The sequence below is a fragment of the Colletotrichum acutatum genome (assembly GCF_030867785.1).
Source record: "Colletotrichum acutatum strain CBS 112980 chromosome Unknown BDZ83scaffold_90, whole genome shotgun sequence".
NCBI lineage: Eukaryota > Fungi > Ascomycota > Sordariomycetes > Glomerellales > Glomerellaceae > Colletotrichum > Colletotrichum acutatum.
This window is the reverse complement of record NW_026849084.1, coordinates 18,699-43,017: the sequence shown is the minus strand read 5'-3', so window position 1 is coordinate 43,017 and position 24,319 is coordinate 18,699. Positions and strand designations below refer to the sequence as shown.

The following is a 24,319-nucleotide window of genomic DNA, read 5'->3' as shown; positions in this document are numbered from 1 at the left end:
GCGAGGACCGGGGGACCCGCACCGGAAGACGGCCGACGGAGCCGAAGGGTGGGAACCCCGTCTGTCAGTACCTTAAACCCGAAGAAGCGCGTGTTTTTCGGTCTAAACAGCCGGGAAGCGGGGCAAAATAAGCCAAACCCCACTGGGCCGACGTCGTGAGACGTTCCCGCAGAAACAACATGCACCAACGAGCAGGCAGCAGCGGCGTGGAAACAGGCAGACGTTTGCATTTGAAGAAACGGATTTCCATTCAATTACTCCAGACGATCTGAAGAAAAGTTAATTGCAGTCTTAGTGATCAGGTATTACAGTTTATGGTGCAGACCAACAAAGAATGTATGTGGGCCACCCTTCCAGCCCGGCCGCTGTCTCCCGATCCTTCCGATTTACCCGATCTAACATGAAGATGACGATAGCACACTATCATCACATGCATACAACTAGACACGTAGAACCATCATGAGCGCACCCTTAGAACAGAACGGCTCAGGCCTATTCAGCCTCCCATTGGAAATCCGTGAAAAGATCTACGAGTACTACCTCTCATTCGACCACGACGACTTTGGCGACACAGTCCGGCCGCTGCACGTCTACTTCGAGCAAGGGGAATACAAGAAACCTCTACCGCCGCTCATGTTGACCTGCAAGCGCGTCTACCGCGAGCTCTACCAACCCGTCCACGCCGACGCCATCATGCGCGTACACTCCCACGGCTACGGCGACCGGCGAATCGGCTTCGCCGTCCACGGCACCCTGCGTTTCGAGCGCCTGCGGCGGCTGTACGTTCTCATCGCCATGGAGTACCCCAACTGGAACCGGTGGCTGGCCATCTTCGCCGAGGTGGCGCGGCGGGCGGAGGGCTTGGCGGAGCTCGTTGTTGACTGGGAGCCGAGACCGGGGCCGCCGAACCCAAAAGTGTGGGAGGCCAAGTTGACGGAGAAGAAGCATGATGAGTTCTTTGGGGTGTTGGCGGCGTTGAAGGGGTTGGAGGTTGTGAGGTTTTATGGGGAGATGCCGGAGGGGTGGGGGGAGAGGTTTGAGAGGGAGGTTGATGCGAGGCTTGTGTGCTATCGGTCTAAGTGGTGGAAGGAGACTGGGTTGGAGTGAGGGCAGGGGATATTGAGAAGGATGAGTATATATCAAAAGGCGTTTGAGGAGTTGGAAATAATGAGTACCTTGTGCAGATGCCATAACAAGACTGATAGTTATCAGGCAGGGTGGTCTGAGGAGGGCCCAGCCGTTTGCTGAGCTCATGCTTTTTAGCATAACACTAAGGCTAGATAATTGTAAAATACTACCTTAAGCAGAAGGGGACAATAAGGCTGCAGTTATGATATACCGTCCTTGTCTTCAAGACCCTCCCACGTGACACACATCTTCACACTTCAATTTGGGCGCATCCCGTGAATATTCACTGCTCACCTGCTCAACCACCTCAGGCACTCCTCGCCAAAGGTGAATACGACGAATATACCATCTTCAAGCCCTATCTCAATATCCCCCACTTACCTTCTCGAATTCCTCTTGGAAAAAAGAAATCTTTTCCTCGCCCACACTCTCACTTGCTTTTTTGGCAAGACACTCTTCACGATCTTTGCTTCCACAGCAGAACCTTTGCACCGACACAACAACCAAGCTCTTTGCCGATCATCAGAGAGTTGCTCACAATGAACGTGCAGAGTATTCGCATCGTTGCTGGTATGTCTTCACTTTCCGACAAACTTATTGCTGTTCAATTCGAACAACGCAAGCTCGTTTCTTTCACTGGGTTGGCGAATATTTCGAGCACTCTACCCTGCCTTCCTGACCTGAACAGACCTCAAAGAAATATTCTGACATGAAATATCCAGCTGGAGAGAATTCACTTCCTCGCAGTGTGCGTGTCTTCTACGAGGACGCAGAGGGTCGAGTTGTACCTTACCCTGCTGCCAACTATCGCATCATTACCGAGGAGACCCACCATCGTGAGATGATGTTCAACAGACACATCGTTAGCTACTTCCAGCTGACTATCAACGTCATCATGTCCTACTTCTTCGGCTTCCTGGTCTGTTATGGCATGCTGACCATCATCCGCCCTTGCTCTGCTCACGGAACTGTCAACCCGGCATTCGAGATCGCCGCTCGCCAGGAGTACTCCCTCGACAACGCTATGAACCTTGCTCACTGCAACATCCAGCTTGAGAAGCGCGGCTACATTAACGAGGCTGCTTATCGCCGAGCTCAGGTTGCCGACTCCCTTCGTCGCACGGGCATTAGCATGCGTGATATCGACTCCGTCCTCAGCACCGATCATGAGATCAGTGATGACAGCGTCAACTGGCACACTCCTGATGCTGAAATCTTCGCTACTCGTGATGATGGCTGCGTTCTCAGCATCGAGACTACCGAGGGCCCTTTCTGTACGTCCTCCATACTTACCTGATTCGTCCCTTCCCCTGGAATTTGCTGACATCATCGACAGACGTTGAGGGAGAGCTTGACCGCTTTGACCTGACCGATGGCCAGTCTGGCATCCCCATGTACCTGGACCTCCAGATCATCGACACCGAGACCTGCAAGCCCGTCCCCGACATCTGGGTTGAAGTCTGGCGTAAGTCCATACACCCTCCTATCCCCAAATCCCTCAACATCCAACTAACTTCCGCCACAACAGACACCAACTCCACCGGCATCTACTCAGGCGTCGTCTCCAAGGCCAACGGCGCAGGCGAATCCGACCCCTCCAATGCAGACAAGACCTTCCACCGCGGCCTCCGCAAGACCAACGCCAAGGGTGCCGTCTGGTTCGGCACCAACCTGCCCGGCCACTACTCCGGTCGCACCCCACACATCCATATCATGACCCACGTCCCTGGCACCGAGCGCCTTGCCAACGGCACCATTCGGGACAACGTCGCCACCCACGCGGGCCAGCTCTTCCTTGACCAGAAGCTCGTCGATACTTTCCGCAAGCACGAGCGCTACGCCGGCAACGAGCAGACCTTCATCGAGAACAAGCAGGATTACTATTTCCGCCAGGAGGCGAATTTCACGGATCCTGTCATGAGCTATGTTCTGCTTGATCACGAGGATCGTGATCTCGAGAAGGGTGTTATGGCTTGGAAGCTTGTGGGTGTGAACATGACTAATGTTCGCGAGATATACGTCGCCAACAAGTTAGAGGGTTAGGCGGAGAAGTGGTTGGTTCACTGGTCTTATGAAACGGTGTACGTAACATCACGTCGAAGCAGTCTTTTGCCTCATTGCTCTTCAAGCTCCTCATTAGTAGCTTAGATGGATGGGTCTGTCTCACGCTGACGCGACATGGAGATAAATGGCCGTTACGAGAAAACATCAATGCATCTATATGCAATACCCTAATGCTAACTTTGTGCCTGTGAAATGAACTCGCTATGAAATGGTGTAGGAGCTCTAATGCCATTCGACCTTCTTGTCAAAGTCCAAGAAGCCTCGAATGATGATGACCTCATCCCTGTATGCAATCGCCACACTGTCTTTGGACACCGTCCGTATCAAAAGATCGCCTGTACGCCAGAAAGAGGGAATGAAGAGATGCTGTGTATAGAATTTTGCTTGTTCAAAACTTTTGAGACTGAAAGAACTAATCCACCCGCTTCGTGTCAAGAATATGACTGCAGAACGAGTGACCCCCACAATAGCCTTTACGCTCCCGAGGAAACTGCTGGTGGTGCAAGAGACCGGGACTTGCTTGGAAGCAGTATGAATATTGCTACTGGCGAGTAAAAGAAATGTGTTCTGGTTTTCTGCCTGTAAATGGAACGCCTGCACTATGCTGCTGAAGTCGACACGAGAAAACCATTGGTTCGTCAGTGTCGTATCCTTGAGAGCTGGTGGCAGAACCATAGAGACAGAAGAGGTAAAAGCAATCGAGCTGAGGTCATCCCAACGGAAGGGGCGAACAGTGCTTTGCTCAAAAAGAAGCAGTAGGGACTTGTCAGTCGGATGCTGCATCCATTGACTGGTTTCTGTGGAGAGCTGACTTGCTGAAAATGGTTCCGGGGGAGTCTTGTTTTGCCAGAGTTCTTCACCTCTCTGTGTAGAGAATAAAACAGCAAGACCATTTGGTTCAATAATTGCTTGTGAAACAGAAGAAGACGCCCGAGAGTTGAACACAAGATCTTGCTGATACCAGGGATTGTGGTGTTTGAGATGAGGAGATATGCGCATTCCAATGCATCTCGTTGATGCATCAACGCTTACCAAGAGATTGACTTTTGAGTTCCACTCGACTACACGAATGCTTGCGGAGTGACGTTTGAACTCGACAATCTTTGATCCGTCCCTAACATCGTGAATGGAGACGGATCCATCCTCTCTACCACAGAAGACATGTTTATCATCACCCATAGGTGTCAAGACGGTGACAAACTTGGCCTCATCAAAAGGTCTGGTAACAGGACTCTGAAGATGACTTTCGCCTGGGATATCATCTTGGTCGCTGGAAGTATCGTCGGTCGCGTTCTGCCTAACCAGGACAGAAGGTTCCCAGACATTACAAGAACGTCCCCTGACATCGTAGAGCCTGAGAGTATTGGAGGAGAATATGATGCCGACCACAATCTCTTCAAGACATTCAAGTCGATGTATCAACTGCAGAGAGTCGAAGTTGAAGAGCGACACCCCTCCTTCGGTATCTCCGGCCGCTAGGATCATGCCATCAGGCGAGCTGGCGAGTACTCGCGAGTGCAAACTGACCGAGCCGACTTGGTACCACCGGTCTTCATCAAAGTAAATCACAATGATATCCCCATCTTGATATGCGACGGCCATGAGGCCAGACTCTACTGCGGGATTGAAGACGACATCAAGAATCTGGGGTGGACGCAACTTTTCCGAGCCTTTCTTCTCGATGCGAAACAATCTCTCGAGCTTATCTTCCTCGTTCAGATCGAAGAGCGTAAGGTGGGAACTACGATACGTGACAGCTGCGTAGCCGAGAACGGGGGAGAAGCGAACAACCTCTGGACAAAATCTGTCGAGACTTTCGTGATGATCGTCGGAATCGGAATCAGATCTGTCTTCAATGATGGATAGCGAATCAAGCTGCTCTCCGTCACTGGTCGAAAAGGTAAGAACTGCTTGCTTGACGTTTCCTTTCAGAGTTACAAAGACTTTGGAGTCGTTGGCGTTGAATGAGACGGAGAATGCAGTGCTTTTGATTTGCTTTTGCCAGATGCGCTTGTATCGCGCGTCCCACAAAACCAGCTTTCGTGGACTAAGGGAGGCGAGAAGGTTGGTGATATTGCCGAAGGCAACTTGTCGAACAGCTTCGCCATGCTCCATTGTCGTCAGATGCTCAAGAGTCAATGTGCTGAGAAGCCTGATTGTTCCATTTGATAGGCCTACGGCTAGCTGTTGCTCCCTGGAGGCAACAGATTTCACGACCGATGGAAATAACACACACGATAGCCTCTCATCCCATGAATCGTGAGAACCACTGACGACTTTCTGTGAAGAAGCTGCGGCAAAGGTCCTGTGAATGACTGATGAGGTTGGAGAGAGGGCTGGTATGAATGCGTATATTGATTCAGGGCATTCAATGAGCGTTGGTCCAAAGATTGTGACTAGCCGAGTCAGATCAGCGACCCAGGTGTTGACCATCTGAATCTGGTCGTCAAAAGGCGGACTTCGCTCTAGTTGCCGGACCAAATGTCTCTGGAGATTTTGAATGGAAGTGATGAACGGAGCTAATTTCCCCAGCCGAGATATCTTCTCAATCCAAATGAGACTTTTGTTGTTGATAAAGTCAACGAAAGCGGAGAATAATTTCGAAGATTTTGACTGTGAATGACGGAGATGGTAAGCAAAATTGAGGCTAGCATACTCGGCGAAGCTGCTTGAACCCTGGCGAACACTCCCCTGATTCTTTCGCCTTGTTGTATGGCGCGCAAAGGCTTGACTATTAAGGAACTTCAAACAAATGGCTGCAATATCTGCGTGGCCAGCCCGATGATCTATGTAGAGGTTCGATGCCCATGAAGTGAGGTACTCTCTGACCGTTTGGTGCATGAAGTTGATCTCCGAGTTGTGCCCTGTCTTGACAAGATTACGACAGATCTCCGCAAATATGTCCCCACTCGTTGATACGAGGAGGGTGTGACCGATGTCAAGCCGTATTGCTTCCTTTAACTCGTCGATTTTCATTGGTACTGGTGCGCAGACCACCCATCGTAAAATGCAATTGGCCTTATCCGCATTTGCGGAGTTGGAGATACCTTCCAAAATCTTGCCGTAAAACCCGTTCATCTCGGAGGGAACTTGATCCAAAGCTTTCTGCATGTCCTCGAGACTATAAAGACTGTCCAATCTGTCGACCATGAGAGACGCCCAGAGAAAGATGCCGCGCGATCTCTCTAGTATGGATGACACAATCTTCTCGCTTGAGTCATTGTCATCGAGGAGTCGTGAAAGTCTTGGCCGAGATCGAATGTACGCTGCGATGTCTTTCATCGATTCTTCCTGTCCAGTGTGTAGCTCAAGTCGCTGGATCCGTTCCTCGTTTAGAAGCTGCTCGACTGGTGCTTCGGGAGAATCTGGTCTGCTTGTGAGGAATATCCGAAGCGGTACAGATGGTTCTATCTTGGAGAACTTCTGCACCAGGGAGACCAGCGACTTCTTGCCGCATTCGTCAAGGGCATCAATCACCCAGAAGTGAGGTTGAGGATATTGTATCTTGAAGAGTCGTCCAAGAAAGAGAGTATTCCAGATGACAGTATGGTCCTGTGTGTTGACTTCATCGCCATTTTGTATCATGAACAAAAAGTTCTGTCGAGCTTCAAAGTTGCACTCGGTCATCTGGTATGCAAGGCTGAGCAGCATCTGGGTTATGGTGGCTTTGGCGTCGTTCTTGAAGAAGAAGTAGCTGCAGTCGAGATTGTATGATTGAAGGTATTTAATGACATGACCAGAGACAACTGATTTCCCTGAACCAGGAGCTCCGTTGAGCCACAGAAACCTGGGTGGTTTTTGGTTCAGTTTACTCGTGTCGAGAGGATCCACATCCTCATCGTCGTGGTCTATGTCGAAATCGAGCCAACGATGGAAGCTTTCGTTTTGTGTGATCCACTGGCAAGTACCCCTGTGGCATTTCTCTGACACCCCTAACAGATCGTTTTGCAGCGACTGGGGAACATTGAGGGCCCTTGCGATCGACTTCATCTGGGTGTTTTGTCGCGTGGCGCCTGGACATGTTAGGAACGGGACGTGCTTGGGTTAACACAACACGGACAGTCTTGATCTACGAGTTCAATTGTTGTCTTGAAACGATCGACGAGCATTCGGTAGTTCGTGTCGGTGGTTGTGTGGAACTTGCACACATGACGATGGTCCGCGTGGATCATCTCTACCCGCTCGCCTTGCAAGCCTGTGGTACTGATGTCAGTTTTAGTTATCTTATGAAGGTGCTAGAACCTACCCATCACTGCTGATTCTTTGTCGACAATATAGAATCCAGCGGTGGGAACAGCTTCGTGGAACGACCACAAAGCGAGGTCTTTACAAACGTGACGGAAGTCTTCGTTGATATCCTGGTTAGTAAGGTCAGCTGTGAGAATATCTTTGTGCAATCGAGTTTGTGTGTTTTAATTTGTACTCACACGAACTGTGTTCGATCCTGGCAGAAGCTCTTTGACGTACTCCTTTGCCCCCTGGGACATCGGTAATGACAAGTAGTGCTTCAAGTATGCGGCAAAGTTGGAGCCCCTATGAGGTGTTCCTAGAAAATACATTGAATGAAATCTCGGTAGAAGTTCCTGATAAATTGACTGCTGCTTTGCAAGAAGATAGGTCTGTGTACCATATGATTAGAGCAATCCGAAGCCAGTTACCAAGTACCTTGACGTACCTGCTTTATGATGAGACCACCCATAGAGTGGGCAACAAAGACGATTGGAACCTGATTCAGTCAGCGAGGCGAACTAAAGCGAAATCGAGGTCATTGCTTACATCTCTCGTCTTCTTAAGAAGTTGAGAATGGGCTATATTTGCTAGAAGCGACTCTGCAAAATCTCGTATCCGGATCGCGCTGTGCTGAATTTGAGACCAGTCAGAGTCATAACCGAAGCTATGCACTCTGACATGCTTGAAGCCGGGTTCATATGGCAGCCATTGCTCTGGCCAGCACGTTGAGGCATCTTCGGGCCGCAAGCTCCACGTCTTCCTCGAGCCCCCTTGTAAGCCATGGACCTTGAACAATACCCCATCAGTTTCTGCTATGACTTTGGGTCTGAACAGGGCTTCCCTTTCCATACTTACAAAGATGAAGTCCACGCGTGTCTCCGAAGGCTCAAAAAGAATGTTCAGCCCCAAGGGCCCTTTGAGACTGTTATCACCAGTCGCAACGGCTTGGCCTGTGACAGATGAGGAAGGCCTGCGTCGCCATCCACCTCGAAATAGCGTTGGCGCTGAATGTCTATGCGGTTTATTCAAAAGTGGTCGAACTATTGCGGTCGAGTAGCTAGGTGATCGGGTCTCAGGGCAAGTTTCGGGCTTTTCTTCCTACAATATTCACGACCCAGTATTAGCGCCAACTCTTGCGAAGAAATAGGTCCAGTGGGTCACACCTGATATTTGTCGGAAGAAGACATGATCCATCTGGAGCTCATTCAGCTCAAGACGATATCTTTTCTGTACGAAAGCTTGACGGGACAGTAGTCAATAGAGAGCAGATATTGTGGATCGTGGTACGGTGGGAACAAAGCCAAAGGAAATCGTGATTCAAGCGAAATGGGTAACATTGCAGGTCGGTGGATGACCTGACGGTCCTCAACCGATGGGTTGCGGAATGTCCTGGGGAGAGCAAAACATGATACTAGGTGGCCAAAATCAGGCTGTGTGTTGGCTGCTCTTGGCCTCAAGCCACAAATCTCACCCACAGAGCATGTCATACTCAGGCTCGATATTATCCAGAGGCAGCCTGCAGCAATACCATGAATCTCATGTCGCGTTCACGGACTCTTGCAGCCGTTGGAAGGATCACGAGACACTACAGCGGGTATCTCATTGGTTACCGAGCTGTGCCACATTTAACCAGGCGAACCACCCTACTGGAGGAATTACCAGTCCTTTGAAGGCAGTGACACCTTTCTCAGAGTCCAAGCCGGCTAGGGGAAACAATTGGATGCGGGGAAACTGCATGATCTTCCATTTGCGGCTCAGTCACACCGAAATCGACCCATACTTGCAGCATAGCCTGCTTCGCGGATCATCACGACAGACAGAAGCTGAGGTGTTACGTGAGATGTTTTCGATTTTGATCGCGAGAGCTGGTAACCTGAGTCCCAAGGTGCAAGCACAAAAACTTCTCCCGGGTCCCCCGATGACAGTTCCAAAACAATCAACCAGCGAAATTGGAACCTCGTGAACTTATGGCCATGGCAAGCGATCGCGTCCTAGTGGCTGTGGATGAGAGTCTACTTGCTGGTAAGCCTGATGCATCCATCACTAATGATCACATCATTTACTGAGTGGCCTTGAGAATTTCCCAAGGACGGCAAGGTGGTCGAGGTCACTTCTCTTGGACTGAGCGACTGGTGCGACACTACACAGTACAATGTTCAGCTTCCAGATGGAAGTATCCGACGATTTTTTGAAAAGGCATGGACTGAAGCTATTCAAGTACTTGCAATTAACATCCGCTGACTGATTTCACAGAAAGCAAGAGGTGATGGAGGCTTAGAACAGATTCGAGCACATTGGCATTCCGAGAGCAGCGTATACAAGTTCATTCCCGAATACATCCCTCGGCCAGTCGCATTCGGGGAGTACGCATCTCAGCCGAAGACGTATTTCCTCCTGCTGGAGTTCGAGGACATGATAGACGATGACGTCCCACCTCCAGAGACTTATATGGCGGTTCCAAGTGCGCTTCATCTCCGCAGTGCAGGGAAATCTCCCACCGGAAAGTTTGGATTCTCAGTGAATACCCGTTTCGGCAACTTGACACAACCCAATGGCTGGGAATCTTCCTGGGAAGTATGGTGGACTACTCATATGAGATTCCTGTTGGAAAGGGAAAGAGTGATCCGTGGCGCCTACGCCGCTGAAGATGAGACTACATTGAACTTCTTTCTGGATACAGTGCTTCCTCGATACTTACGCCCCTTGGAGACGGGAGGTCGCTGTATCAAGCCAACACTCTGCCACACAGATCTTTGGCCTGGAAACGTCAAGTTCAAGCTGGACAATGAAACCGTCATTGTATACGACGCAAACGCCCTATGGGCCCATAACGAAAGTGAGTTAGGAGAGAATCAGATCTGGAGTGCTATCGAATGTAATATTGCCGAAGCTGATATTTGTGAAGTCGAGCTGGCCCCATTCCGCAACCCAAGATATCCACTCGGAAAGGCATACTTTCGAGAGTACTGGAAGCATGTGCCAATTTCCGAACCTGAGGAAGATGCCGACAGCCGCATAATCATCTACTTGATCCGCCAGCAGGTCTGCCTAGCCAGCCTATACCCCAATGAGCTGAAGCTGAGAGATGCGTACGTTGAACATGAATTTGTTCCTTAGCCTCAAGCTACAATGGCGAAGTGCTTACGAATATTCCATAGATTCCTCAGCAATATGTGTCTTCTAGGTGATAGGGTTAGAGACGAGAGCGAAGAAAGTAAAAATGTTGAGAGAGCCCAGGTTTACTTTGAGCCCCATATTCCTGCACCTGTTCCAGTTGGTTTGGTTTAGTCAATGTTATGTATTTGAGAAATAAATGTTTGAGGGACTTGAACTGGTGAAGCGCGTTGCCAAAATTCCAAAGAGATGTGATTAATTTTCAGATTGCCAGATTCAATCCCTGCATGTGGTGTTATCATGTTGCGGTTGCAGTCACAAGACTGAGGGTCAACATCCAACTGTCTGTCATCTGCTGTGCAACGAGCTCATTTCGTGTGATTGGTTGCAACCCCGCCTCCCAAGAAATGACGGTTCGACCTTTTCCGTGACATGAAGAGCAAATCCCTGACCCTAATGACGTGTTTCCAAGACAGAGCAACTGTCTTGTTGCTTACCTACCTCATATCCTCAACAGCTCGCACTGCAACGTCGTTTTCTGAGTTAACTGAAGCCTGATCAACTCTACCTAGACGAAATGAACGGGGTTAACGATCTTGAAGGTACCGATGGTATCGTACCTCTGGAACCTCTTTTTATATCCCATCAAGACGCCGAGCCCGAGAAAGAGGACGTCAACGAAAAAGAGCCTTTTACGGTCTTTGCCAAATGGCAGAAACACTGGATCAGCCTCAGCGCATCATTTTCGGCCATGTTTTCTACCATGAGTAGTTATATATACTACCCGGCCATTGTTCCCATCGCTCGAGATCTTAAGGTGTCGGTCTTCTTGATCAATCTCACAGTAACCTCATATTTGATTATCGCCGCGATTGCACCTGCCTTTATGGGGGATATGGCTGATCAAAGCGGCCGGAGACCAATATTTCTCTTGATGTTCGTCTTGATGATTGGAGCAAACGTTGGGATTGCTCTCCAAAGTTCATTTCCTGCCCTACTGGTGCTTCGTATGCTCCAGAGCTCAGGTGCTTCTGGTGAGGACCAGTGCCTGACTAATATGTGCCCAGACCGTTTCTGATACCGAGTAGGATTGACTGCCATTACGTACGGTGTTATATCGGACATGACATTGCCGAAAGACAGGGGAGGTTTCGTTGGTGTATTATTACTCTTGTAGGTTCATCATTCGCCTTTACATACTGGCTAGATGAACAGTTGTATTGACGCGTGCGCAAGCACAGACATTGCCCCAAGTCTTGGGCCTGTGATTGGAGGCGGCATAACTCAAGAGCTTGGATGGAGATGGGTATTCTGGTTTCTGACAATTGTTATCTCAATAACAGCTCTTACCATGCTGCTTTTCTTCCCTGAGACGCAGCGCAACATCGTGGGAAATGGCAGCGCCAGCGTCAGAGGCATTTACTGGAGCTTCTTCACTCTGATCAACAAAAGCCCTCAGAGAAAGAACGGAGGAGCGTTGAAAAGTCACAATTCCAGGCGACACTGGCCAAACCCGTTCGCCTGTCTGCCGATCTTGAAAGACCGCAGCTCACTCGTAGTGATACTCCTGTACGGAATCACATATTCCGTGAAAATGACGCTGCAAACATCGCTGGGTGCCCAGTGTGTGGAGATCTACAAACTAGACTACCTGACTGCAGGATTGATATATATTCCTTCTGGGGTCGCCGGAGGCATAGGATCATTCACAACCGGTTTGACATCCCTCTATTCCAACACTACGCAGTATGGGCTAACGGAAGAAACAGGGAGAATTCTCAATCGGAACTACCGAACAGCAACGAGCAAGCTATCAGAAAGTAGTGACTACAATGGCATTGCGCCCTCTGAAGTACAAATTGAACAAGTCAGACTAAAGGGCTTGAACTTTTTAGTCACTATAAGCGCGTTAGGAACAGTTGGATACGGTCTCGCCCTCATGACAAAAGCGGTAAAACTGCTCGCAATCTCAAATCACAACATGTCGCTGATATGGTCTAGCACATGGCTGTCATGATTATAATGCAGTTTATCACCGGAATCACCACGGCTAGTCTGTTCACGGTACGAGACTTATTGCAAATCTAAAATGGGATGAACTAGATTCTAACCAAAACACCTAGATGACAGGAACACTCTTAACCGACCTCAACTGCGAAAGATCTGCTACAGCACAGGGTGCGTCCAGCATAGTGAGATGCTTGGGAGCGGGTGCGGCAATTGCAGCACTGCAACCACTCGCCGATGCTGCGGGTTTGGGTTGGTGTTTTGCTATCTATGCATTGCTTCTTGCAACTGAGTTGCCTTTGGCTTGGATCATTTGCAAGAAGGGACCGGATTGGAGGAAGCAGTGCGGACCTTAATGAGACGCAGTCTTGTCGGCAATTTGCTTGAGGCCAAGGCTTGGCTTCTAGATCGATCACACCGACTGCTGCGCACCAACCCAGACAAAGGAACTCTCAACTACTGGAACGTCGTATCTAGTAGACAGACGACTTGGGAAAACAACCATATCGCAATGCCTAATCCTTGTGATGCCTGAACTTTGCTTCAACAGCAACAATTCCCATCACCGCCATCGAGACGCTGATTGTTATGAACACAATGGCAACCCAGAGGCAACAGTGCCTCTCGTTGGCCCTGACCTCGCGTGCCGACGTAAACTTGTCGCACGTCTCGCAGTGTTGGTGCGGCTTGAAAGGGTTGAAAGGTGCCGACGGATCTGGCGTCGAGTGATCGTGTGCAAACTCGATGTCGCGCTCGTCGTTCTGCGGGATCGTCGCGTAGGCTGACGCTGATCCTGATGGGGGAAATGTGTTAACGGGGTGGTCGTCGTGGAAGCCGTGTTCATCGTAGGCTGGTGCCGCCTCGGAGGGGGATGTTTTTGAGGGTCCCATTGCAGTTGTGTCTTTGCGGCTCTTTGCGAAGATGCTTTCGCGATCGGCTGGTGGGTATCTTGATGTGACCTTGCGTCAGGTTCAAGTATGATGGTTTTCTACCCTGGCGATGTCAGACGGATTGATGTTGGGCCTTGTGAGGGCAACCAACAGTGTGGCTGCCGCGTCAGCATGTTCAGCCACAACTTTCCGGTCGTCGTATTGGTTAATTTACGCCTCTTTTCTGCACAGAGGGCTGAAACCGTTTTTCCATTTCTACCACGCCGCAAATGCTGCATGCGATTGCGGGTGATTGTCGCTCGGTGTGGCCGTGCGACGCGCGGGCAGTGCTCAAGACACGCCTGGCAGGTTAGTCACTGGACCGGACTGTGGTGCCAACGCGCCTGATGTCATCCTTCTCTTGTGCTTGTTAGGTTTGATTGGTCTTCACTGTCGTCCTGTTGTCGTAAGTCAACGCTTAGCACCACGTGATGCCGACGATTGAGGAGTCCATGGAGTGTTTGCGCCAAGTTCCCCCCGCCGTCAACGACGATTTTGTTGGAGGGGGAGGCGGGGCGTAAATAGCAATGGTTCTTGACCTCCACGTGCTGGAGGGATGTCCTTGGACTCTGGAGGTTCTTGGAATAAGACAACCTGATTACTAAGCGAGAAGTGGGCGATAACGCGGGGTTCCAAGCACAATTCTGTAGGCAGATTGAGGTGGACTCAACTTTCTAAGAATGAGATGAACTGGAACTTTTGATCAACCTTAACATACACAACGGGCAGTAGTTAAGCCGTGCAACTCACATGAGCGAATTATTTGCCTCATAATCAAGCATCTATCGAGCTTTTCTTCCCTAGCATCACATCACTCACGGTCTTGATTACGCGACATTCCGCACTTTGCAATACGATATCACCGTAGTACCTCCCAGGCAGGTCCCAAAGCTCGCGAACCTTTGATCCCTGTCGATATGCCGGGGAGGTCGGACTTTTTGTTTCTCTCCCGCTCTGCCGCGTTTGTATCGATCCTCCAGGCTCCAGGCAAACAACCCGCCCAACGCCGCCCCGAGTGTCGCTAAGCTTGACAAGCTTCGCCAAGCTAGCCCAAGCTTCGGCTGCATCGTGCGCCCGAAGCTTGATCTATCCGGGGCCCTGTCTGCTCCCACGACACTAAGACATAGTGATCGAATCACGAACGCGCCGGGAGGGCCGTTGGGGCTTCATTGTCGATCTGCGGAACCGGCCTTAACCTTAAGAGGAAGGTGACAGTTTGTGCCCGGCTGCGTCATCTTACAACTTTTATGCGGCTTTCAAGAGCCGAAAACGCGATTAATACCCAGAAGTGCCAGGTTCCTCCGCGCCGTTGGTCACTAAGAAGGAAACATGAAGTTTACATGACACCGAGACTCGGCGAAGACCAATCAGGCTTATCAGTACAAGCTCATTACGAAAGGACCTTAAGGTTCAGGTAATCTAAACACGACTTTTCTCGACATGAGCTTTCCAAAGGGCCTAGATGAGTCCAAGGTACCTCTGGAGGAGACCGGCTAGCAACGCTTTCTCGCATGCCGAACAACCGACCAACGTACCATGAACCAACGATCAACATCTGCCTGGACCCACCACCGTTCAATCATCGAGAAGTGACCCATTCTATCAGGGGACTTTTGGGCACTTTGGTGTTTCTCCTTCTGCCTATGGTAAGCGTCAGGGCCTTTGTGAAGTGATGCCGTCATATACCAAAATGTTCAAATACCGCGGCCGAGCCAGCTTTGGTCGGAGTAGTGTCCTTCACCCGCTTGCAGTTTCTCCCCAGTCAAACTCAAGATGAAGCTCCTCAACCTCTTCAGCGGGCTGCTTTGCGCCTCTTCTGCGCTTGCTTTCAAGAAGCCGGCCAAGCCTACGCTTCCGAGGTCCATTGTCGAGAGGCGCGCGGCCAACCAACCCTTCTCTCACCCCGAGATTCAGAAACGCGCCTCCCAATTTCTGACGGAGAAGACGAAGGGTGAGTGATTGACGGGCATTGAAGCTCTTGGTCGCCAAGCTAACTTCTTTCCAAGCTTTCGCTGTCAATGGCACTGGCATCCCCGAAGTGCCTTTCGACATTGGCGAATCCTACGCTGGACTGCTCCCCATCTCCGACAGCCCCGACGAGACTCGCGAGCTGTTCTTCTGGTTCTTCCCCTCATCAGCCGCGCAGACCCCTGAAGAGGTGGTCATTTGGTAAGATAACACAATAATACTCGAATCTGAAGCAACCTGCTGACGTGCGACAGGCTCAATGGTGGACCTGGATGCTCATCCCTCTCCGGTTTCCTCACGGAGAACGGCCCGTTCACTTGGGAAGCAGGCACGCTTGCCCCCGTTCAGAACCCCTACTCATGGACCAACTTGACCAACATGCTGTGGGTCGAGCAGCCCGTCGGTGTTGGCTACTCCCAGGGAGTACCCAACATCACCGACGAGGTCCAGCTTGCGACCGAGTTCCGCGGTTTCTACAAGAGCTTCATCGACACCTTTGACCTCAAGACCTGGAAGACCTACATTACCGGAGAGTCGTATGCTGGATACTACGTCCCATACATCGCTGACGGTTTCATCTCCGCCAACGACACTGACTACTTCAACCTGGCCGGAATCTCGATCAACGACCCCATCATCGGTGACGAGACCATCCAGCAGCAGGTCGTCATCCTCCCCTACGTCGAGTTCTGGAACAACCTCTTCTACCTGAACGAGACCTTCATGGAGCAAGTTCGCGACCGCCAGGACTCGTGCAACTACTCCTCCTACCTCGATACCTACTTCCAGTTCCCGCCTCCCCAGGAGCCCTTCCCTGTCCTGCCCGATCCCTACAACAGCGACGTCTACGCCTGCGACATGTTCGACACCTTCTACGAGGCCATCATCGAGGTTAACCCCTGCTTCAACATCTACCACATCACCGAGACCTGCCCGCACCCGTACTCCCAGCTCGGCATCGTGAACAGCGGCGACTACACCCCGCCCGGCGCCGAGATCTACTTCAACCGCACCGACGTCAAGAAGGCGCTCAACGCGCCCCTCAACTCCAACTGGCAGCAGTGCACCAACGTCAACGTCTTTGGAAACGGCACCCGTCGCGGCTCCGACCAGTCCAACGGCCCCGCCATCACTGGTGCCCTGCAGCGCGTTATCGAGTTCACAAACAACACCATCATCGGCTCTGGTGACCTCGACATGCTTCTCAGCACCAACGGCACGCTTTTCGCGATCCAGAACATGACCTGGAACGGCGCGCAGGGTCTCTCGGAGTACCCCGCCACTCCTCTCATCGCTCCTTACCACCCCGAGTACAACGGTGGTGCGCTCGCCGGCGCTGGTATCCAGGGTGTGTGGACCGCTGACCGTGGATTGACCTTCTACACTGCTCGTCTTGCCGGACACGAGCTACCCGGATACACTCCTGGTGTCGCGTACCGCATGCTTGAGATTCTGCTCGGAAAGATTGACAACTTTAGCAATACTGATGACTTCACTACCCAGACGGGTAACTTTACCGGAAATGGTACTATTTACAAGAGAAACCACTAGACAAGTGGTTGTAGTGAAGAGAAGTTCCCACGGAAGGTTGAGGATTATGCCACAATCGGACTATAGAGATTTATAGTAATAATGTCTACCCATGATCAAACTTTCACTCCTGACGTTTGCTTCCTTCTGTGCATGGGAGTTTTCGCAAAATTATTTATACCAACCATCGGCTACGGCCTTACTTTCCTTCTTTTGGCCCTGTCCAGCGGCATTCCATTGATTGAAGCATGGGAGAGAGATGTTACCATGGGGTCAGGTCCAAGCATTGAGCTTACCTGGCGCAAATGCACTTCACCCTACCAAGTGCACCCCATCCACCCAACATTGCCGTAACGCCCGTGAACAAGATGATCCCGCCATACTGCCCGCTATATCCCCAACTCTTGCCATCCCTTATCCACCCATCTCCAGTCAATAGAGCCACGCTCAATGGCCCACTAATCACGTTGCCGATTCCTCTCCCACCAGCCAACAACCCAAAGATGAACCCCGTATCCACCGCCGGGCTCTCAGCCTTCAACTCAGACAGCACCCCAGACCAGGTGGAACTGAACCCTCCGGCGAAGAAGCCGTACGTGATGCTGAAGACAGCCAACAGTGCCGTCTGACTTGAGAATCCCCAAAACAGAAACACAGCCAGCGCGGAACCGATGGTCGAGACAAGGATCACGGTGGTGACGCGGAGGTGGTCTCCCAGACTGCCCATGACGATGCCGCCGGGGATGGAGGTGACGTTGATGAGAACGAGGAGGGTCGTTGCTACGGTCGTAGAGACGTGGAGTTGTTGGACGGCGTAAGTCGAGAGGTAGGTGTAGGGAAGGAAGTAGCCGAGGGATTGGAGGACGTTGCCGATTTGGAGCATCCAGAAGGAGGGGAGGTTGATGAAGTTGAGGTTGATTCGGCGTACGGCGGAGGATTGCGAGAGTGGGATTCGCGGTTTGAGGAAGTAGAGAAGGGGCGCTGAGATGAGCACCTGTGGATCGTTAACAAGACGACGTGAAACGCTCATCATAATCCTCAAACCATACCGTTGCAATGCTCCAAGCTCGAAGCGTGACCACTGGTCCAAATCTTTGCAGACAGGTCTCCATGGCGAAGGGCAGCCCGACACCAGCGGCTGACTTTCCAGCCCACATGACTCCGTAAGCCAAGCCTTTCCGCTTGATGAACCATTCATCGAGGTAAAGAGTCGTAGGCGTAAACAGGAATCCGCAACCAAGGGCGCAAATAACACCCTGGGCCGCGATCAACTGCCACACCGTAGTCGCGAAAGAGGATAGGAGGAAGCCGACTGCTGTTAGAACTAGCCCAAGCGGGCCGAACCAACGGCGTAGACGGGGCCATCTGCTCAAGATCGTGAACGTGAAAGGGGAGATGAGGTACATGATGCCCTAGCCTCGTCAGCACATCCAAGTGATGATGTGAGAGTGGACTCGTGAATATACCGTCATGGTGGTCCCAATCACTGCAACATTGCTGGTATCGCCCTCGAGCTTGTCGGAATGGCTTCCGTAGTATTCCTGGAAAACACCAAAAGCGAGAGAGTAGCCTACCAAATGCTTGGGTCAGATCCCTGGGATCCACAGTCAGGAAGGAGAGTATGAAGGCTCACTTACCCCAGACGGGAATCTGGATCAAACTGCATCCGAGCAAGACAAGCCATGCCTGCCGTCCCCTGTCTGCGGGAGGCAATTGCGGTTGTTCAGTTTCATTCTCGCTTTCTTGCTGCTCTACTGCGTGACTGGCCGTCAACGAACGATCGGGCAAGTTTATTGCCTCGGACTCGAAGTCTTGATGTTGGTGGTTCATGATGGCCGACTGGTACTGGTGGTGTTGTTGCTGCCGTCGAATGATGGTGATGCTGGTGACTGAGGGCGCGTACTTATGAATACCGCAGTAACATTCGACAGTGTGAGTCACGAATGAAGAAATCAATATGACGTTGGAAGTTGAGACTCAAAAGTCATGATCTGCCGACATACGGAGGCTGATTGGCTCAAGATAAGTAGTAAGGCTACACTCGCGACTAGGCTGCGGGGTCAGCACCAAACATGCTAATCAAGATATGATGAGGACCATTATCTTACCCAAGCCAAAGGAAAGTATTATAGTAAGGAGTGGTCGTACTGACCTGGAACTACTGATAACAATCTTCGCCATACACAGATGCTGAAAGACGGAAAAGTGACCACTCAGATGGACTGGAGCTTATTAAACATTTGGGCGACACCATGTTGTCGTGGATGAGGTCTTGGTCTTGGTAACGGTGATAAATTTGGCTAGAGACGTCTTCCATTGTTGACGATGAGACGAAGTTATATATCCTATGAAAACCAGGACTTGACTTGCGGTCTAACAATAGTTCTCCAACCGGGCGCATCGCCTTCGCCGCTTCCATATGTCTTGCCCGTTCTAATCAGAGCTACAGTGCATGTTGTAGTTGAGGTCCGGATCGGAGCTAGGTGGGTTCGAAATCAGTCACTTCAACAATCTCGACGGATAGACACCAACTTACCCATCAGAGGGAATGATAATCTGGCCCTGTGGCGTCCACGTTTGCTCACATACTGGTCTTTCACCACCGCAACTTCTGCATATCTTCTTGAAGGCATATGCTGTATCCTAGTCAGTCTCCTGGACACGAAGCAGGTATCAAGAGTCCTTCCGACGCTTACCTGATCCGACATACTTCTGGAACCAAAGACGAATTCTCTTGTTAGGAGCAGTGGTGCATTGAAAGGTTCCTCCGTGGGCCCATTCGTCCGTTGTATTCATACCCAATGCAATGCTCAGCACATGTTTAATGGGCCTCCAGTCAGGAGTAAGACTGATCCTCCTCTTGACGGAAACTTTCTCCTCCCAAGGGATCGCCACAGTCTCGGGGTCGCCGACGAGCCCAACATGCTGCATCTTGGAAGCTGCCGTATACGGACTCCAGTATGACTTGACATCCCGAAGCTCCCACTCGTCCCACATGAAGCAGTGGTTTTCTGCAGTGGTCTCCCCGTCCGAGGTCGGTCCGTTTCGAAAGCTGGTCATTGGGATAAAGGTGTTCATGTTACGGATGTAGATTGTATCTGCTGTGCCAGCGCGAGACACCAACATCCCCTTCACATCGTTCAAGTCGAAAGACTGAGAGATCAGGTGAGTCGGATGCTTCAGGTGCATTCGCAATCTCATTTCTTTGAAGTCGATGTTCTTGACCCGAGGTGGCGCGGATCTCTCGACGAGGTTGGCAGGAGTCCCGATTGCCAGGCCGGCAACGGCCAGAAGAGTGGCAAGGAATCGCATCTGAGGGCGTCTCCTTGTTGAGATTAGGCCTGATTAATGTCGTGAAATAGGTATTCTTGATGACTGGCGGTACTCTACGTGCAACGTGCAGATGGGATTGCTTCTCAGAATCGAACAACGACGCGTCCGCTTTCCGACAAGTGTAAGTGGGAGGAAATGATAATGAAGAGTATCTCCAGCACCCCAGAATCAAGGTTTTCGGAAAGCGAAGCCCTAGGGCAAGGCAGGTGAGGACATGTATGGCCTCCGCGACCAAGTTTCCCGCGCCCGGTCAATGAGAACATATACGGCACGATGTGATACACTTTGTTGGGACCAACTGACTAAGGCAAAATTCCGGCACAATTGCCGAGACTCCAGCAAGGTTTGAAGAATAGAAAGGCGATGATGGTATGGCGTATTGACGTCTGTGAGTGAGGAGCGCCTCAAGCGTTGTTACTGAAGGGTCTAAGTGTAAAAGTAAGACTCCACGTCCTATCATCTCTAATTTTATCAAGTGAGCAGCGAGCGCCGTGTATTGGAAGCCTCTGCACTGCTAATACAGCTCATAAGCTTGAACATCGTTGTATAATGCCTGGTAAGAAGGCTTATTGCTTACATGTAAACACCATCAATTGAGTCTAACAGTGTCGCAGATTTCCCAGCGCTGCGTAGGGCTCAATATTCACATTGAGGATACCCAGAATCATTCAGAGAGGTGGGAGTTCAAAAACTGAACAACATCATCCGTCCCTGAAGGTGAATTAAACCAATGCCCTCCTTCTTGATACTCCTTCCATTCAACTTGTGCACCAAATTTTCCCAGAGTATCCCTCAAAATACGGCCATTAGCAACCAGCACCAGCGGGTCGTCAACGCAATGCTCCAGTAGGATGGGAGTATGTTCCAGAAGCGCAAATCCTTCTGGGACATCCCCAAGCCCGAGAACTGCTCGAGTATCGGTGAGATTTCTCCCAGGGAACGGCATGCGGCAGGAAAAGCCAACAAAGGCTCCGAGTCTGGATTGCCCCGGTGGGAGTCGTAAGTTGAGCAGAGTGTGGACGCCCGTTGCTGCCCCTTGACTTATCTCAGCCAGAATGATGCGGTCCCACCTGCCTCTAAGTAGCTCCGCTTCCGTGGCGAGGATCTCTCGGATCGCGGCAACGCTCTCTCTGAGCCCCTCAGCCTGATGCTCTTCGTGATCGACAAAGTTGTTCACGTTCCAGATGTCGAACCATTGCGAGACCTTGTCGCCGAGCGCCACCGCCTTCCCTATTTTTGCTTGAGGGAAAACCCAGCGGAATGATGGAAAAGCGTCTGCCAGAGTGCGATTTTGTGAGTCTCTGGAGTAGTTTAGTGATTCCATGAAGTTCTTTGCATTATCGCCCCGCCCGTGCAAGAAGACGACGGTGTGGGTGTGGGTTGTTGATGGTTGATGATAAATAAGTGGAGAAAGCATCGCGAGCTTGATGGAGCTATGATTGAAGGGAAACACGGGTGTTGAGTGATATTCGTAGAGTGAAAGAAGCGAGCAAGTGGCTGAGTGGCGCGGGAGAGTTGACGGTTTTAATGCATCTGATAGCCAAAGCCCAGGCAACAATGGCGACTGGTGCCTAACAGGTTTTGGCCAATGCAATTGTGGTTACTGTTTACACTGTTCGAGCTGACCCTTGGCAGGCGTTCAGTCTCTCCCAAACTCAGATTCTCACGAGGGGTGCGGGTTATATTTAAGCAAGAAAACTTTCGACATGGCTAGACTTATAAATTTACGAGTGATGTAACTGCATGATGTTTTGGCCTGTCGTCATAGAGAGTTTACGCAGCCAGAAGAAGCATCCGGATAGCCTTTGAAAGCATTTATACAACAGGTGGTAACGCACTGAAAACCGACACTATTCAATCACGAAATCCTCAAATTCTGCCCATTGATCTCCGGTAGAGCCCTGTTTGCTGTTCGAAATTGCGAAGATGCCGTACAAAGTGCCCGTCATGTCGTAGCCCGAAAGCAGGACGGGGTCAACGTTTCCGAGACTTTGCCACTGGGTTCCTTCTCCAGAGCTCCTGACTCTCCAGAGAAATCCGTACTCGTCGGGTTTGGTTCGAATGCGGAGCTCAATTGCCTCGGCAGACTTGGGTATAGCAGCCGAGCCTAAATTGATCGACTCTGGCTTCTGGTCTCTGATTGCCACCAAGATGGAAGATATCTTGCGCTCTTGCGGATCGATTTGGATGACTGCATGCCGCAAGCTATCCTTGTATACTGTTAAACCGACCAGCGGTAAAACTTGAGACCCTCTGGAAGACAGAGGTACCGTGGTTGAAGCTGATCCTAAGTGAGATCTTTGCCTGCGGCCAACGAACGTGGATGTGCCAGATGGGCTAGCTAGGGTTGAGGTCTGGGCGCACAAAGAATAGGTATTGTTTGTGGCAGAATATGAGTAGTTTTGAGGAATGGGAGTGCGGATGTAGAGATCTTCAACTTGCTGATTGATATCCTTGAAGACATCGTGCAGTCCCGCGTTCGGTCCATCTTCGAGGTCAAGATCTAGGCTCAGCTTTGTCTGAGAAATTCTGGGCCATGCATCCTCAAGCCAGTCAACCCAAGTGAGAAAGGTTTCGCGGCCTAGTGGATGGCGTTGAATATTGTCCTCATCGTGTCGTATTCCTAGGTGAACGCAGAACCAATGTCCCCTAGTGTCTTGGAACAGATCACCATGGCCAGTCCAACGAACGGCTTCGTCTTTCTCGAATGCAGTCAATAAAGGGTTGTTCTGACAGCCCTCGTAAGATCCCCAAATATCTTTGGACCTCGCCATGTTGATTTGGTGACCCTCAAAGGTCGAAGATTCGGCGGTCAACAGATAGTACCAGCCATCTTTGAAGTAAATGTGCGGCCCTTCAGCATCATCTTTTCCAGCGGCACCCTTCCAGAGAAATTTCGTATCTGACAAGGCTGCGCCGGTCTCAACGTCGATTTCGAACTGGCGAATCGAGCAATCTGGTGCCCATGGAGGCCCCGTTCGGTAAGAGCCATGAAGATATGCCCTTCCGGATGTCTCATCAAAGAATAATCCAGGATCAATACCCGGAAACTCGAACGGTACCGCGTCTGACCAGCCGTCCTCTGAGAATATCAAATCTTCGTGACAGCTAAGCAGGAAGTTCTGGAACTCGTGTGTTCCATCGGGTTTCTCCCAGGCATATGTACACACAAGATAAAACTTGTTTTTGAAATGGCGGAGTGTTGGCGCAAACAGACCGCCGGTGATTATGAGTGGGATGCCATGAGGCAGAGGGATGAATTTGGTGAAGGCGTTGGATAGAGACAGCTGCGTGGTTCGGCATAGGGCATGACCTTTCAACTCCCAATCCACGAGGTTTGTAGAAGTGTAGATAGGCAACCCAGGGAAAACGTGGAATGAAGAGTTGACGAGGATGTAAATGCCATTGTGGACGACTATGGTTGGATCGGGAGCGAACCCCGGGATGATGGGATTGGTAACCTTCATTAGGACGCAGTTCAATGTTGCTCAAGCTCGCTGATGTGATACCTAAGGTGGTTGAAGCTGGGGCCTTCTGGCTTAGATCGAGGGGCTAGAAATCCAAGACAACACAACTTACACTACACAGACTCGACATTGAATAAACTTATCATGTCGGGAAGTCCGAGTTGTATGTAGTCAATTTTCAATTCGGACTCACTTCTCCCGAGTCTTCCACTCCCCCGTTTCCCCGGATGTTCCACTCGCATGTCCACTGTACGTCCACCCGCCGTCCACCTAGGCCTACCCCAATCCTCACTAACGTCCACCCAAGACGTCCACCCAAGCTAGACACATCAATGATACCCCAGATTCCCCCCCGCCATTAGCTTCCCCGGACAATCCATAAGGTAATTCACTGGATACTCTGCATGTGCAATTAGCTAAGGAATGTGGTTCTGTTTGCATTTTATATCAAATGGCAGTCAAGCCCATCCTTGTTGGACACCTGTGAACAATCTTCTGCAGGCGCTTCAGTCATCAAAACAAACAGAAACATGACTTCACCAAAGGCAG

The 24,319-nt window shown here is 50.8% G+C and overlaps 12 protein-coding genes across 12 annotated transcripts; 5 read left to right on the top strand and 7 right to left on the bottom strand.

Annotated features, from left to right (window-relative positions):
* The first annotated feature begins 171 nt into the window (after positions 1-171).
* On the top strand, positions 172-1,340 carry BDZ83DRAFT_631001 (uncharacterized protein). The gene has a single exon (XM_060508875.1). The coding sequence runs from the start codon at positions 460-462 to the stop codon at positions 1,105-1,107; it is 648 nt and encodes a 215-aa protein (XP_060361806.1). The 5' UTR covers positions 172-459; the 3' UTR covers positions 1,108-1,340.
* A 719-nt stretch (positions 1,341-2,059) lies between these two features.
* Positions 2,060-3,171, top strand: BDZ83DRAFT_584545 (Intradiol ring-cleavage dioxygenase; the record flags this gene model as incomplete). The annotated part of the gene is made up of 3 exons (XM_060505767.1): positions 2,060-2,402; positions 2,465-2,593; positions 2,657-3,171. The coding sequence occupies 3 exons, from the start codon at positions 2,060-2,062 to the stop codon at positions 3,169-3,171; spliced, it is 987 nt and encodes a 328-aa protein (XP_060361805.1).
* A 172-nt stretch (positions 3,172-3,343) lies between these two features.
* Positions 3,344-8,955, bottom strand: BDZ83DRAFT_630998 (uncharacterized protein). The gene is made up of 8 exons (XM_060508874.1): positions 8,586-8,955; positions 8,278-8,520; positions 7,969-8,208; positions 7,868-7,918; positions 7,620-7,811; positions 7,439-7,550; positions 7,253-7,387; positions 3,344-7,205 (listed from the first exon to the last, which is right to left on the bottom strand). The coding sequence occupies exons 1-8, from the start codon at positions 8,625-8,627 to the stop codon at positions 3,415-3,417; spliced, it is 4,806 nt and encodes a 1,601-aa protein (XP_060361803.1). The 5' UTR covers positions 8,628-8,955; the 3' UTR covers positions 3,344-3,414.
* On the bottom strand, positions 8,534-8,955 carry BDZ83DRAFT_453942 (uncharacterized protein). The gene has a single exon (XM_060503169.1). It carries the CDS (start codon positions 8,907-8,909, stop codon positions 8,628-8,630), a length of 282 nt encoding a protein of 93 aa, XP_060361804.1. The 5' UTR covers positions 8,910-8,955; the 3' UTR covers positions 8,534-8,627.
* Positions 8,956-9,271: 316 nt separating this feature from the next.
* Positions 9,272-10,808, top strand: BDZ83DRAFT_630992 (Fructosamine kinase-domain-containing protein). The gene is made up of 5 exons (XM_060508873.1): positions 9,272-9,444; positions 9,500-9,618; positions 9,676-10,258; positions 10,328-10,511; positions 10,581-10,808. Exons 1-5 carry the CDS (start codon positions 9,390-9,392, stop codon positions 10,708-10,710), a joined length of 1,071 nt encoding a protein of 356 aa, XP_060361802.1. The 5' UTR covers positions 9,272-9,389; the 3' UTR covers positions 10,711-10,808.
* A 305-nt stretch (positions 10,809-11,113) lies between these two features.
* On the top strand, positions 11,114-12,899 carry BDZ83DRAFT_584593 (major facilitator superfamily domain-containing protein; the record flags this gene model as incomplete). Its single annotated transcript, XM_060505775.1, has 6 exons — positions 11,114-11,570; positions 11,625-11,709; positions 11,773-12,251; positions 12,306-12,487; positions 12,565-12,600; positions 12,660-12,899. The coding sequence occupies 6 exons, from the start codon at positions 11,114-11,116 to the stop codon at positions 12,897-12,899; spliced, it is 1,479 nt and encodes a 492-aa protein (XP_060361801.1).
* Positions 12,900-13,058: 159 nt separating this feature from the next.
* On the bottom strand, positions 13,059-13,433 carry BDZ83DRAFT_754921 (uncharacterized protein; the record flags this gene model as incomplete). The annotated part of the gene is made up of 1 exon (XM_060514548.1): positions 13,059-13,433. The coding sequence occupies one exon, from the start codon at positions 13,431-13,433 to the stop codon at positions 13,059-13,061; it is 375 nt and encodes a 124-aa protein (XP_060361800.1).
* A 1,812-nt stretch (positions 13,434-15,245) lies between these two features.
* BDZ83DRAFT_584571 (Alpha/Beta hydrolase protein) lies at positions 15,246-16,991 on the top strand (the record flags this gene model as incomplete). Its single annotated transcript, XM_060505769.1, has 3 exons — positions 15,246-15,423; positions 15,479-15,641; positions 15,695-16,991. The coding sequence occupies 3 exons, from the start codon at positions 15,246-15,248 to the stop codon at positions 16,989-16,991; spliced, it is 1,638 nt and encodes a 545-aa protein (XP_060361799.1).
* A 135-nt stretch (positions 16,992-17,126) lies between these two features.
* Positions 17,127-19,158, bottom strand: BDZ83DRAFT_453903 (putative MFS monocarboxylate transporter). The gene is made up of 5 exons (XM_060503168.1): positions 19,079-19,158; positions 18,608-19,022; positions 18,437-18,540; positions 18,020-18,382; positions 17,127-17,964 (listed from the first exon to the last, which is right to left on the bottom strand). The coding sequence occupies exons 2-5, from the start codon at positions 18,798-18,800 to the stop codon at positions 17,263-17,265; spliced, it is 1,362 nt and encodes a 453-aa protein (XP_060361798.1). The 5' UTR covers positions 18,801-19,022; positions 19,079-19,158; the 3' UTR covers positions 17,127-17,262.
* On the bottom strand, positions 19,123-20,500 carry BDZ83DRAFT_630968 (uncharacterized protein). Its single transcript, XM_060508872.1, has 2 exons — positions 19,667-20,500; positions 19,123-19,606 (listed from the first exon to the last, which is right to left on the bottom strand). The coding sequence occupies exons 1-2, from the start codon at positions 20,280-20,282 to the stop codon at positions 19,503-19,505; spliced, it is 720 nt and encodes a 239-aa protein (XP_060361797.1). The 5' UTR covers positions 20,283-20,500; the 3' UTR covers positions 19,123-19,502.
* Positions 20,501-20,571: 71 nt separating this feature from the next.
* BDZ83DRAFT_630966 (Phospholipase/carboxylesterase) lies at positions 20,572-22,181 on the bottom strand. Its single transcript, XM_060508871.1, has 2 exons — positions 20,918-22,181; positions 20,572-20,859 (listed from the first exon to the last, which is right to left on the bottom strand). Exon 1 carries the CDS (start codon positions 21,718-21,720, stop codon positions 20,968-20,970), a length of 753 nt encoding a protein of 250 aa, XP_060361796.1. The 5' UTR covers positions 21,721-22,181; the 3' UTR covers positions 20,572-20,859; positions 20,918-20,967.
* A 299-nt stretch (positions 22,182-22,480) lies between these two features.
* On the bottom strand, positions 22,481-23,758 carry BDZ83DRAFT_558399 (glycosyl hydrolase; the record flags this gene model as incomplete). The annotated part of the gene is made up of 1 exon (XM_060503537.1): positions 22,481-23,758. A coding segment is annotated over one exon (1,278 nt), but the record flags the coding sequence as incomplete, so codon positions are not given.
* Between the last annotated feature and the right edge of the window lie 561 nt (positions 23,759-24,319).